At 43.0% G+C, this 14,555-nt stretch overlaps 1 protein-coding gene across 1 annotated transcript in view; it reads right to left on the reverse strand.

Moving 5' to 3' along the window:
- Window positions 1-14,252, reverse strand: part of LOC124995645 (collectin-12-like) — a 33,847-nt gene extending 19,595 nt beyond the window's left edge. The window contains exons 1-2 of the mRNA XM_047568162.1: window positions 13,995-14,252; window positions 12,968-13,018 (exon numbers count right to left, since the gene is read on the reverse strand). Of these exons, the coding sequence (XP_047424118.1) occupies window positions 12,968-13,018; window positions 13,995-14,001 (58 nt within the window). The 5' untranslated portion in view covers window positions 14,002-14,252. The remainder of the gene's footprint in view (window positions 1-12,967; window positions 13,019-13,994) is intronic.
- Window positions 14,253-14,555: the final 303 nt, after the last annotated feature.

Raw genomic sequence — 14,555 nt, forward strand, 5'->3', positions numbered from 1 at the left:
AAAATAATATCATCCATCCGAGCCCCATCGGCATTAAACATGAGATACTCAAAGCAACACATTTGTGATGTGACAGAGGAGACTGATGAACAAGAGCAGAAAAATTACTAATCAATTATCAAACAGCTCTGTCTCCTTGACATTAAAACACATCTAAATAAGGAGCAACAGTGTTATGTTGTGCTTCATGTCCTTCTAAAACAGTAATTCTCAACCCGGGCCCCTAGTGGTCCTTGATGTAATTGCAAGGGGTCAATGGGACCTTTAAAAAAGATCATATGACATTATTTTACTCAAATGTGACTGAGACCTTTATCTACCCAAACTACAGAGGATGACATTTTTTTTCTCTAATTACATCTGTCTCACAAGTGTAATTAACCATATTTTATTGAGAGATCTCATTCCTGCATGGTTGCATGGTTGATGTTAATAATTAACACGATTGATTCCTGTTTCGTGGATGCATGTTTACTGTTTCAGTGAGCATACACTATTCATTTCTCAATAATGCTCTTATTGTGAAACATCTGCAGGAAACTCCTTTCAAACTCATGTTCAGATTAGCGCTTGAAATTAAGCTAATGTTACAAACAACCAAAGAAGAAGATGACAAATTACATAAAGAACCCCCTTACCCTCTAAAGCAGGTTGTGGGGGTCCTCAGGGTAGATCAACCCCCAAAAAGCTTGAGAACCAATGTTCTAAAACACCGTCCAACAGTGAGCTACACTTACACGATCAAACCTTGAAGGAGTAAAAAAGAGCCATGTGGATATTTGGGAAACTTGTCAGGAACTGAACTGGTTGAGAAACTCTCTGCGGGATATTTTTATTTGTTTTACACACTGTGTCAGCCAACCTCTTCACCACATTGGCCGCATCCACCACTGACTCCACACCGCACGCACACGCTCCGATCCGATCCGTCACTGACCCACACCTCGAGTTCCTTGAAAGCCGGTGCAGGAACAAGTTTCCCCTCCGTCAGATCTGTCCAGGCTGACATTTTCTACCCCACCTAATGGTTTCTGCTGGCTGCCACTGGCGCCGCTTAAAGGCTACGCCGGTGCAACATTATGGTCATCGCGGAATAAGCCGCTCTGTGATTTTAGGGTTTCAAGTCATAAGAAGCTCTATCATTGAACAGCGGCTTTGAGGGAACACGGAGGTCCGTAAAGTACGACTACGCCTGTGGTCTGTGTGCCGTCAGGTGGTTAAAAAGAGCTTAGCTGTGCATCACTTCACAAAATTTGACTGGAAATTTGGGAAATATCATAAATGGGTAAGAAATAGATGGAGGTGTTTATTATCTTCTCGTTAAGCATTTCTTTAAATGTATGGTTATAGTATGATTGAGAACGAGGGCACTGATGAGTTTTCCAGAGTGGAAAATTTGAGAATGGAAACAAAGACCTTACGATCACAAGTATAATTTGCTCACCATAATAATACTGTTTTTTTTTTTTTTTTTTTGTGATTTTTTTTAAACCAACAAAACCACAAAATTCAACACTTTTCTTCCGAAAGTAGTGAAACGTCCAGAATCAACACGACAAAATACAAAGAAGAGCATGACTGGAGACGGGTGGGAAGCTCTGAGAGGTGGGAAACAATGGAAATGCCTTCTGTTAAGGCTACATCACGGGTGTTGCAGTTTCTTCTGGGTGGCCCACCACATCTGCGGTCAGATGTGGGGGTGTGGTGATGTCAATCTGACTGACATCAAGACGTCCTGGTGAAGGAAGAAGAGCCGCATTTTTTTTTTTTTCCTGCCAAATCTTGTTTAGACAGACACGCACACACACACGCGCTCCAGACACGACGGTGGCACGCTCTTCTGCCTGCGAGCGGCCAAGATAGAGGATCGGTAGACAGGAAGAGCTGTCTGACATCTGGGCTGTGAATCAGGAGGAGGCGATACCACTTACTGAAAGCACTAATCAACACCAGACAGTGGCTTTAAATTACTTTACACGGCTGTTTGTTTAGAGTAATTTAGAAGAAGTGCCAGAGAGGAAACTCTGAATCTTTGATGCTCAGGCATCCTCACAGACCAAAGAGATAATTGTGTTGCTCCAAACAACAAGATCTGATTACCAAAAGCAATTTCTATTCAACTTACTGGACCCTTATAACACATTCTTACATTTCAAGCAAGAAACATGCAGAGGAAAGAAAGAAAAGTGTATTAATTCTTTAATAATGGATATTTGTGAGAAAGTTAAACGACGTTACCATGAAACCAAGTCTCTATAGAATTAGCATTTAGATTGAAGAAAGAGATGAATTATTAGTCTCTGTGCAGAAATCTTGGCTAGAATCGTTATTCCACTCATACCACAGCACAAATGGCACTCATCCCCTGCACAACACACACAATGATACAAACTTAGCAGCCACCAGTGACTATACGACTCAGTAATGAACATATAGCTGAATTAAGAACTGTCAACAGCATCAGGCGTTTGGGGAAATGTCCCATTAAAGACTATAAATGTTTAATTTAACGTGCCTTTAGTAGACATTTGGATGAGGGTCGGTGAGTCAGTGACATCAACAAAACAACTATGTCCAGTTGCCCCTCCGGTTATCTACAGTAGCTCTGGTGTGTGGTCCGGTGGTGGTTGGAGCTCTTTCTGTGCTCCCCTTGCTTTGGAGGCAGGTTAGAGTTATTGTAACATTAATAGAAAGTTACACAGCCACGGGTGGAGAACTGGCAGTTTATGGGGGAAAAGTCACGGTACACTGAAGAATAAAATTGAGACCTGCTGCTGCTTTTAAAAAAAAACAACAAAAAAAAACAAAGTCATATTTAACAGCAGATATTTTAATTTGCTAAACAGTATAACGAACCTCATATACGGCAAAAATCTGAAACTCCATATATCCATATTCCGTATATATGTAAAGTCCTGCTGCTGTGTATATAGTGAAAAACTTCATACCTACTTATTAAGATCTTAACATATACACTTTCTAATCACAGACTATTGGAAACAACTCAACACAACATATGCATGTTCAGAGACGCTTTGCCACAAAAACAGAACGCGAATGGCACCCAGCCGTGTCAGGCATGTGATCTGCAGGATAACAGAGAGGCACTTATTATTTTTTTTAATTAAACATGCATGTACGATAAGCGTTGTAAAAAAAAAAGTGCCAGAGAATAAATTTAGTGAATTCCATCTGTCGGCACTCTTAGCCACATATGGAAAATGTGATAGTCATTATGAATCTGACAGGGTTTTGGAGCCGAACGCCGTTCCTGTATGCTTCAACTCCCCTCTGCAAACCAGGAAGCTGTGGGTTGATTTTGGCAAACCTCTCTGTCGTTTTCTTTTTTTTTTTTTTTTGTCCTCCTTTCATTAACATTTTGGACCGTGAAGCTTTATTGCATACACTCAAAGAGGAGATATTAGAATCCCCAGCTTCACTGTAAAAAGTGCGCCTGTGTGTTCTGGTGCCGGAGGTGCTGGAGAAACCTTGGTGGTTGTGGACACAAGAGACCCACATGCATAAAACCATAAAAAAAAAAATCTGTTTGTGTTACAAAAGTGAGATGTGTGTTATTTTAGAGTCCAACACGCACATGGCACGGACAAGCACACACTCGCATGTGTTGGAGGGAATACAAATGTACCGTAAAATGTAATGTACAAGAGTGTTTCTCGCAGAACAAAGACCTGACGCTCGCCAAAATCAAACATGAGCTTATTCATAGGAGGCGTTAAAGGAACACAGGTGTCCTGGAAGGCTTCTCTCGGCTCTGCTATACTTTTATTTAGTTTCTAAATCAATGACTCAGGCCCCCTGTTTGAAACAGCCCTGAGAAGCACTCACCACGCTGAACTCCAGAAACCCTACCCTGACATCTGCATGTGGGTCACGTCAAGGACACCGGGCTTATTATGGTGTGTGCGAGCTGGAGGAGGAGGAGGAGGAGGAGTTCGGTGGGGTTTGCTGCTTTTCCTCACTCTCAAAGGTGAGTCAGAAAAGTCACTGACACTCGGAAGATCACAGGCCAGATTGAAAATAGCAGCTAACTACCAGCACATGTGTTGTTCTGGCAAAAACATCACTGATCGACGCCTGGTCTTCACATTCAGCGCCTGGAGTCACGTTACTGCTGTTTTATTCTGTCTAATGAAGGCATAACACGGAGAGTAAGAGCGGGAGGGGGGAGGGGGGCGGAAAGTTTGGACCAAATTTTACAGGATCTCTCCGACGTGACTGATGTTAAAACCATCAATGTACTCTACCTGCTGTCTCGTAGCGAAAAAGACATCCTCAGATATTTGATTTAAATCGACGCCGCACCTATTTCACGTGTCGGAGTCGATTAACGGGGGCATGAGGGTTACAGTGTTTTCTGTCGAGCGTTTCATCGAGTGTTGTCATGGATTGAATTTTTAGGGAACGTCAGGCTGGAAATGACGAAGGTATTAACCAGACAGACAGACATGATGTGGAAGAGCCAACGCAGGCCCAAGTCTGGATCAGTTTAATTGATCAAAACAAATTAATATTTGACATAACGGGATGAACTTTCCCTTCATTTCAACCACTAGGAGAAATAAAAAGATTTGATCATGTAACATTATGGAAGGTGAGGATTAACCTCACACATGGGTTTGTTACACAGAACCACTTGGAAATTATCGTTGATAATAAAATGGGATGAAGCATTTTTTCTATCAGCATCTTTCACAGGCAACGAACAATATGCCAAAAAGGGAACACAACAAGCCACAGTCTGAGGATCAGTGTTGTAGGCAGGTAGCTGGTTGGTGGATGACTCCTCTCATCTTTGTACACACCAAGACGTGGTGTCATGCTTTGATGAAAGTCTGTGGCCCTTTGGTTTCTGCACCGTTGGCACTAGTTGAGCCAGGGTCTTCAAAGTTTTCCAGGCCAAGGACCCCAAACCCAAACTGATGAATAAACAGTGATCACAGTCAACCCTGAAGCGCACACATCGCTACTAGTTGTTATTAACAGGATTGTTCTACACGTCTAAGGACCACGAGAGCATAATTTGAAGCCGAGCCGGATGGACTGTTGTGTGATCTTGTGTGCAAGGTGAAAAGTAATGAACAAAAATCACAATATCTGAGCTCCACTAACTGACTTTCTGTAGCTTAGTCGGCCTGTCAGCTTACAGTTCACCTCAGTGTATTTGCAGCATTAAAGCAGCGACGTAACAATGAGAGTTATCTAAGGCAAAAGCAGTAAAACAGAGGACTATAAAACCACAAAAAAGATGCTAAAATTCATTAAAACAAGTTTCACAGTCTGAAATAATATTTCAAAATAAGAGCTTACTAACTGAAGTTAAAATCAACTATATATACAGTACAGATCGGACTTTGTCTAGAGGGAATATACTTCCTTTCTTTACATTCAGACAGCCCAGGCTGACAGGATTGAATTATAGCAGAGATAAGACCGTGTGTAAATATCTGGGGGTGAAACATGGTGCAGATAAAGTTGTGATTTTTCATAAAGGTGAGCGGTCCGCGCTCCAGCTCCACGTTTACAGCTGGATCTTGTACGGTTCCAACTCCCTCCTGTTCATTATCTACAACGATCACACACCCAGAAAAACGCTTATCTCCTCAAACAGCTCCTCTACGCCGCCATCCATCTTCTCCCCGCTCCCCACTTTCAGCCGGCTGCGTCTCCTCCACCTTCTCCCACTGGCTGTTCCCTCCCTTCCCAATCTCCTGGGACGAGGTCCCATCTTGCCAGGCGCCCTCTGCTCTCCCTGCTCATTCAGCATTTACGTGTTATCTCTCGCCCCCAGTCTCCCAAAACCAGTTGCAAGGAAATCCCTCGCCTCTGGTCTATGTATCATCGTTTTGTTTGCTTTTAGTCTCCTCTCCTGGCAAGGAGAGAAATGGAACAGAGTCTGACAAGTGACAGCGAAAAGCTGTTCAAAAAGCTGCTAGATGACGTCTGACTTTATTTCTTAAATTAAACTTTAAAGTTAGTGGGTGTCTACATTTTTCCCCTCAGTCGTCCGAATACACACACTTAATTCGCCTCTTTGTCCTCCGCGCTGTGAGATAAATACAGGTTTATCTTATCTTATCTTATCTTTGAGGAGTTTCCAGGACTCCTCTTGTGGGGAAAAGCTTTTCAAGACAAGACACGACAACACTGATGAGCTGAAGCCATTACACATGTATGGGAGCAAAAACCCGAAACAGAAACACGGTACAACACAGTCAAAAGACACAGAATAACAGCTCCAGTTGCCACAAATCACAATTAATTACTACATGTGCTGAAAAATGACTCAAAAGGAATTGAGGTCGTTGAAGTTGCTTTCTGTTTTTTCTAATGAACTAGTCCACTCTGGACATGCAGTTTAACCATTAAGACTGAAAAACACACGACTTCTGTCTGCTCTTGCCTTTAAACACGACCCAATTTTGACTTCCTGATTTTTACTAGACAAGCTTTACTTGAAAGCCAAAGGAAAAAGCCCGGCCGTTTATAGCTCTGTCTGCCCCACTATAGCAGGTGACTTCTTTTAAGTGTTTTCCCATCTCCGTCTGCTCTCTCTACGACAGGTGTTAACCCGCCACATGCTCAGGTTGGGTTTATGGAGGCTCAGCGAGAGCTCTGTTCAGCAAAATGGGGTCACTTAACTTAAACCTGCCTAAATGATTTTTGGCCTTTTGAGTGCAGTGAAAACTATAAACACAACATTATTAGTCATATAACATACCATTACCACTCACTCAGTGCGTTTACATGCACATGAAAAAACTAATTATTGCCTTAATCGGACTATAACAGGAGAACTTAAGTCCATGTAAACACGTTACTCCGATTAAAGTTCTTATTATCGGAGTTTTCAATCGGATAATACGTGTGCGCATGCTCCACGACCACTGCGCTGGCGTGTGATCCCGGAACAAACACGTCCAAGAAAGCAAGTCGCAGAAGAAGAAGAAGAGAAACGGAGCCGTCTGAGGGACCGCGCGGATCTTACCTGCACCAGAAGTAGCGCGCACGTTACGTAAGAAATGACGCTTGTTTAATATATCACGTGATAGGTCAACCCGGAAATCGAGCCATATTAACGTGGTATTAACCAGCTGAAAAGACACGTATCGCCACCTAGTATGGAGGAGGAGAACAGTTATTCGATTTTCTTGCGCTGCATGTAAACTGGGACGAGGACTGTAGCGAGAAAGTCGAATTTTGAGCATAGCTCGATTAGGCTCTGGATGTAAACGCACTGACTGAAGTTAAATTGGATTTATATAACATTGTTAGCAGTGAAATCATCATCTTATAGAGGAAACATTTATCCTTTTAGCCGATGAAACCTCCATTCCTGTATTCTCCCCATCTTGTCCTTACATGGGGACTATTACTACGATAGTAATCAAAATACTTGTCCAATAATCAGAATAAAAATGCTCTGTGTAATCAGAGAACTTTCATGACTGGATGGTAATTTTCAGACTGAGAGCGGTAGTGTTAATCTGTTCAATATGACAATATTAGCGTGTAAATGCCTGATCTGATCGTTCCTTTATGAAATAAACACATTCTTCCTGTGCGTGGTTCCACTATGTTGGAATAAACATCAGGTGATCTGAGGAATATTCTGGGAAGCACAGGAGCATAGAAGTAGCTGCGATATGAGCTCCAACATTGAAAAATACCAAAAAAATGCATCTATTGTTTATTTTTTTTACACACATTAAAAAATGTTTTATGCTGATTAATGTTACGGGGCCGTGTAAACACAGGGTGTATATCTTATCAGATCATTTGATTCAGAGCGCACGTAAACCGCTAATTTGGAAACTAATCAGGATGAATTCAAACAGGTTAAAGTGATATTGTCCATTTGTGTAAACGGAAACTGTTAGCTCTGCCGAGATGAGAGGAACTGCACGCAAAGTCATTACACTGATGATAAAACAACGTGGCTAAAGAGCACCCTCAATAACAACATGCATATTTAGGTAGCGTGAAATGAGAATGGTGAACTGGTGGACTATGAGAGTCGAATGCAGAGGCAGAAGCGCAATCAGAGGAAAGTCAGGCTCACATATGCGTGCTCACACACATAATAAATGTGTTTGTAATGGCAAATGACTCTCAAGGCCAAAGGAAAATCTTGACAGCGGGACTGGCAGACAGTGAAAAATGAATTGAGCACTTCACCAAAGTATTAAGTGATCAAAAGCTGTCATGCAACTTTAATAATAATAATAATAAAATAAAGAAAATCCCACAGAAACTGTAAAAATGTAGAAACCACAGCAAAGACGTAAAAAATCCTCATCAGGCATTCTGACAAATGCTCTGTAAAGTATCCTATGACAGAACGGATTAAAAGTGTCTGTGCCTGACAAACGCTGTGGCTAAAATAACAGCGTTTGATTCCTTGTTAACCAGGATGGATGAGGTGACGGCCGAGGTGTCATAATGGCAGCGGCTGAAGGTGGCTGTGAAGTCAGGGAATGCACTCTTCGCCAGAAAAACCCACCGGGCCAAACCGTGCCACGGTTGTGCTGACACAGCTGGTTTCAGGCACGGACACCCCAACGCTGTTCTCGGCTCGAGGAATGTTCTCGGCCTTTGCCGGAGTAACCATAACAAGTGCAGGAAATAGATTAGTGGACTTCCACACTAGCCGCAAACCTCCCGAACCTGGCCTCTCCGAAAACCCACATGTGTGCGAACGGGAGACCCAATGGCGGAGGGAGTAAGACCTCGTCCAGACACCATCTCTGGAGGATGTACTCACACTGTAATTAATCCTCAACCTGTGACATTCAGAGTATTGCATGTTTAATTTTACAGGAAATCTCGCAATTCATCTTTTTTTGGTATATTTACTTTACCTTAACTTGTGCACTAAATCTGTTTTCATTCATCTTATTCATCACTTTACCTGACTGCTATGAATTAACATTTCCTCCGCTGTAAGCCAGTTTAGTCTAATATTATACATGTGTGCGTGTTTGCTACAACATAAGCCACGTATAATAATCAAGGATCCCTAAAATCAATGGGCGCCATTGGGTGCCATTTGCGTTTTGCTAACATGCGTTACCATTATGATAGCATTTTTATTCAACCAGTGCATATGCTTAAACCATAGGTCTTCAGCAGAGGTACTGCATTAATTTTCCCCCACAAATTTAAATTTCTTTAACATGAATCCATCATATTTAAGTGAAAGGATTTGGGATAGAAAAATGTTGAAGACCCCTGGCCTAAACTATAAATTACATACATTATAACAGACTAATCACCATAAATGCTTTACAATTTTTGGAGAAATGTGTTCTGCAACAATTTAATAAACTGAACAAATCTAAAGATGATGTTAGCTTCAAATTCTAACATCCACTAGATTAAAACGAGCCCAGTAATATATAAGCTAGACCAGAGCAGAAATCCTATGTGCAAAACAGCTGGTGATGAAACCCCTGGTGACGCGGAGACGACATAGTTTTCTTTTAATCAGCGGTGTGTTCTTAGCGACTGGAGGGTTCATGGTTTGAGTCGGGTCAGGGGCAGCTGCTGACTTCCACTGACCGATGATTATACCAGCCCTAATGGATCCGTGAGAGTTCAGCCAAAGCTCAGGTAGGTTTTGTTGTTGTACTGATGGCCTTCTTGTGTCAGCCCCCCACAGAAAAATAAATATGTTCAAACCTTGAGCACTGCGGAAGCAATTCCGGCCCGGCTTCATCTTGGCAGGGAGGGAGATGGGATTACCATATGAACTCACTCAGAGTATGGACTGCTGCGTGTGTGTTGGTGTGTGTGTGTGCACACATTTTTACTTGTATACAAGCAAGTGGAAAAAGACCTTCTAGATGCATATGCGTGTAAATATACATGATGCATGCGTGCCTTTTAGATGACGCTTGTATAAGAAGGAAAATCAGAACCAGTTCACTCCGTTTAAAAGTGTGTGTCTAGATATGTGTGTGTGTGTGTGTGTTTGCGTAGGTGTTTGCCCAATGGGCTTTTTCTGGCCTTCAGAAGAGCGAACCGTTACTTTGAATGTCAGCAAAAATACAAACACCCCAGCGAACGTACTTTTAAAGACTTTTCAACACATGCTCACTGGGCTTCACTTGTCCATGTGCTGACGTAGCACATTGTACTTTAATTCAAACCTCACAAATGTTCTTTACAGAGAGGCTGCAGGCACGTCTGACTCTCAGAAAAGTGAAGAAACTGAACTGATTTCTTTACAGCGACTTTACTGCATTTTATTGCAAAACAGGGATGAATGCGTCAAACCCTGGAATCTGAGGAATTGGAGGAGCGCTTGCTGAAAGACAGTCTGGGAGTTTAAAGCCAAACATCAAGCCATGTGGTATTTTATTGCTCCTTTATCTGTGCTGAAGGAGTCTTTAAGCCTCCCTATCATGCATCCTGCAATCTTTCCAGGAAAGGATGCTGCATTTTCAACAGTTATCTGCAAACACACACAAATGCATCTGCCCAAGATGATGACAAGACATGATGGAAGCCAGTGACTCCCTGGAAAACTCCTATAGTTTTTTATGAAATGGTACATGCATTATGAATAACGTAAAGCAGCGGACTTTTTCAGGCCAAGTAGGCACCCCCTACCTACTATATGTGTTTATATTTTAAAGTTTAAGTTTAGTGCTGTTTCTAAATATACATTTTGCATTCAATATTAAGCTATTTAAATAATACACAGGTTCAAATATTATTATTTTTTTTATTTCAAACACGAGTAACAGTAGGGTGTTTAAGGAGGAGAATTGTGGGGGATAATATATATAAAAATGTCTAATCAACCAAGGCCTGCAGTACCTCTGCAGAGCCCCTAGGGGCCACCGACTCCCTGTTGAGGACCTTTGACGTAAAATGTGTATAAAGTGTATAAATGGGAAGGAAAAACAAATGCCCATTGTCACCAACGCACTGTTTCATGTCCGCGCCGTAAAACCAGCAGGATTAAGTGTTCTGTCTTTCCACATTAAGTCATCCCCTCACCGAGTTCGGCGGAGACTTTGTAAACTAGACACAGATTCACACAACACTCGCAGCTTTGACATGTCACAACTATTTAAACACTATCAGTCTCCCGGGAGACGGCAAGGAATTAAATCAAAACATGTACAGAGGAAATAACTGTTTGTTTCCCCCAGAGCACTGACATTACAGCGCCTAACAGTGGAAGAATGAGGGCCTGTGATGGTTTGCATGAGTGCGGCTCTATTGCGCAACAAAGCCTCTGTAGGGGTGAGGCAGACCCTCGGAGCCGGCCCCTCAAAACAGCTGCCGTGTCCCTGAGAGGACCGATAATGCTCAGCCAAAAGTTCAGACGCTCTCCCTTCCTACTCCTCCACATGTCAAGAGTTCATTTGAATAAAAGTTAAAAGTGAGCTGGATTTGGGCTCCCCTCCCCACGGCCCTCTAATACGGTCCATGAGGGGGGCTCGCACGCGCTCTCAGAGAAAGACAAACAGGATGGCCCGTCTCTGGGATGAAAGAGATTGTGTTCTGACACAGTTTGAAATTGTCTCGTCTGGTGCTGGGCTGAACTGCTTACACTCCGCTGCCATCCCGTCTACTCTCATGGACCGCGGCCTAAGTGCGTGTCAATGAGTCATACTGTAGAAACACCCTAAATAAAGAGACACAGAGGCTCCAAATCAATGCCGAATTAACAGAACGGTGATGGAGTGTGTGTGCGCTGTCTCCGGGGGGAGAATAATAATGATGTGTTTGAGCGCGTGTGACCGAGAGTTTGCCACTTTTTAAGCCCAAAAGAATGATTAAAACACAACGCGTGGATTTGATGGCCAACGTTGTGTGGTAACTGTTGTGAAAGTGACAGCAAATCTTGCAAAATCAATGAGGTAAGTTTACCGTGTTAGGGTTGGCAAGGGAGAAAACATGGAATGAAAATGGATCCTCATTTGAGTTCAGCCCAATTACAACAAAACATATTTTTCCCCCTTACAGGAAGCATTAGTCATAGAAGCTACAGTATTTGTTTTAAAATAAAACACATGAACAACTGACAGTGGAATCTGTGGATCATCCAGACTCGGATAAAAACTTTTTTTTCTAGAAAGACAAACTTTTGAGAGTAGATTGAACACGTAGGCCAGGTATGTGAAGCATGTACTGCTGTCTGCGCTTACAGTGAGCAGTCTTTAGAGGGCAGGAACAGTCCATGTTTGAGGATGTATAAGCGTTATTAGAAAGAGACATCTCTCAGTGTACCAGAGAAAATAAAACCCAAACTACCCTCATTGCTATACCCCAAGAGATAAGCACAATAATCTGTTTGTTTGCGATATGGATGAGCGGACTGGATTGAGCTTTTCATTCTTATCTTTCTGGTCACTGCAAGTGCACAAGTCTGCTGGGAAAACTCCTGAAAACAGTAGACTGCAGGCCTCACAGCCCGGCTGCCCACGAACACGCTTGTACACAAAACAAATTTGTGGCGACTCGATGCATGTGTTGCGCCACAACAAACGGATACGCGTTTTACACTGCGATTTCGCTTCGAGCCACCACGGTTTTTGAAGTCCTCTGCATGTTTCGAGTGACTCGTGGACAAAGCGGAGTTTGTGAAACTTCTTGATCTGGCGAGCTCTGCCGGGAGTCGCCCGGGCCTGCGGTGAGCCGGACCTCACAGACTGTCTGCCGCACTTACGTTCAAACCGAAATCCTGCAGAGCCACCGAACGTCGGGGCAGATGTCTGCGCTGACATGAGAAAAGCTTCGATTAGAGCAACATGCTCGTAAACAATAGGGGAATTCTGGAATTCTGGGCAGAAGAAGCGAAAGGTGAGCCCGCACACTTAGTGTGTTAAGCTCTAGCCAATTTATTCACAAAAGCACACATTTTTCTTATGATTCCACCTTTTTTTGTTTGTTTGTTTTAAAAAGAAAAGGGAAAAGGTCACTTGTCACTTACCGAACCTCTTGTATCCAAAAGACTGTACATCCTCCTCGTCTGCAAAGTCGTCTGTGTGACATAACCAGAAACACATGACACAAATAGGTCAAGCTCACGCTACTGGGGGGGTACACCGTGTTTAAAGCAGTTGGTAGGACTCCATAAACTAAACAAAAGTGGCAGAAACACTAAAGGGCGGCTTTGCAGAGCCAAGAGTTCATAATGTTATCCTTGAATACAATGATCTATGTTTAGCAAATCAGAGGCCGCCAGCAAGAGTTTAGGTTGGAGGTGGAGGAGTATCATCTCTAGTTTGTGTGTGTGTGTGTGTGTGTGTGTGTGTGTGTGTGTGTGGAGATAGGAGGTCCACACAACTGTAAAAGCCACAGGCTGCGGTTTCTCTGGGTTGTTGACAGTAAACCCTAATTACACTCTGCTACAGTACACCGAAGAGTGGAGCAGAGCGCAGGGAACATCATAGGTAATGGTAAACAGATGGGGGCGGTGTGCGTGAGGGGGAGAGACAGGGAAGACAGGAAAGGATGAGCTGTGTTTGCTGGCGTGGGGTCAGAGACCGGCTGAAGAGACATGGGGCCAAGTGGATCACGCATTCCCGAGTCAAATCAGCTACTCTCAAAACGACTCAAACTTCAGTTAAAGTTTGCACTTTGCAACTTGCTGGAGCACGAACACCGATGAAACTCTGCAGGTGGAGTTCAGCAATAACCGTCTCCTCGCCATGCACTGCATCTAAAATTTAAATGTGGGACTTTTCATTCTTACACCAGGAGTTTGGTGAATTATGCAAACGCTAATTTGTTTGTTGTTTGATTTGATTTGAACGGGATGCAACTGGTGGAGGGGGAAAGAAAATTCCGAGGATTTCACAACTCCTGCGCCGCAGTCGCGTAATGTCATCCAGATGTGACTCGGTGACCACAATGACTACGCACAGATTGACAAACTAAAGAGTGCAATATCTTTAACTTTAACACATGCTCTCAACTATCAGCTTTGTGAATGTACCGTGAGCTGCAGTACGCACCTTTCATGGCGTTTTATAACTCGTTGAGGACTGTAGAAGAGATGAGGACCCCCGTCACTTTCTGCGCATCTCAGCATCCAGAGCAAAAAGCGTAAAGTTGTTCCACGGAGAAGCACGCGCGTTTTGGTTAGAAATACAAAGAACTACAAGTCTGCGTTCATGTTCGGTTTTCAGTTTAAAATCCCATCGTCTCTGTTGTGCTGCTCGCTGCGGCTCGGACGAGTCTTTGTGATGGTCCTGGAGCCTCGTCTTGCAGCGCAGGGGCTGAAGGAGGAGAGTTGAGTTCAGCCGGTGTTAATTTACACCGACGGACTAGGCACACTTCCGGTGAGACTTTCAGGATAAAATATTCTGATGCCGAGCGAAAGAGTGCATCCAACGAGAATACTTATTTGACCTTTTTGAAGCATTTGCCCACCTTTTAACATTTATCTTACGCCATATTTTCTTTTTTTTTCATCCGCACAAAAGTTTGAATTTGAATATTTATCAAAGCACAGCAACTCCCTGTTGTTCTTGTTAAAAGAAATCACACTTACGCAGTATCAAATCTAATTTGTG

Source organism: Mugil cephalus, chromosome 18, assembly GCF_022458985.1.
Source record: "Mugil cephalus isolate CIBA_MC_2020 chromosome 18, CIBA_Mcephalus_1.1, whole genome shotgun sequence".
Lineage (NCBI taxonomy): Eukaryota > Metazoa > Chordata > Actinopteri > Mugiliformes > Mugilidae > Mugil > Mugil cephalus.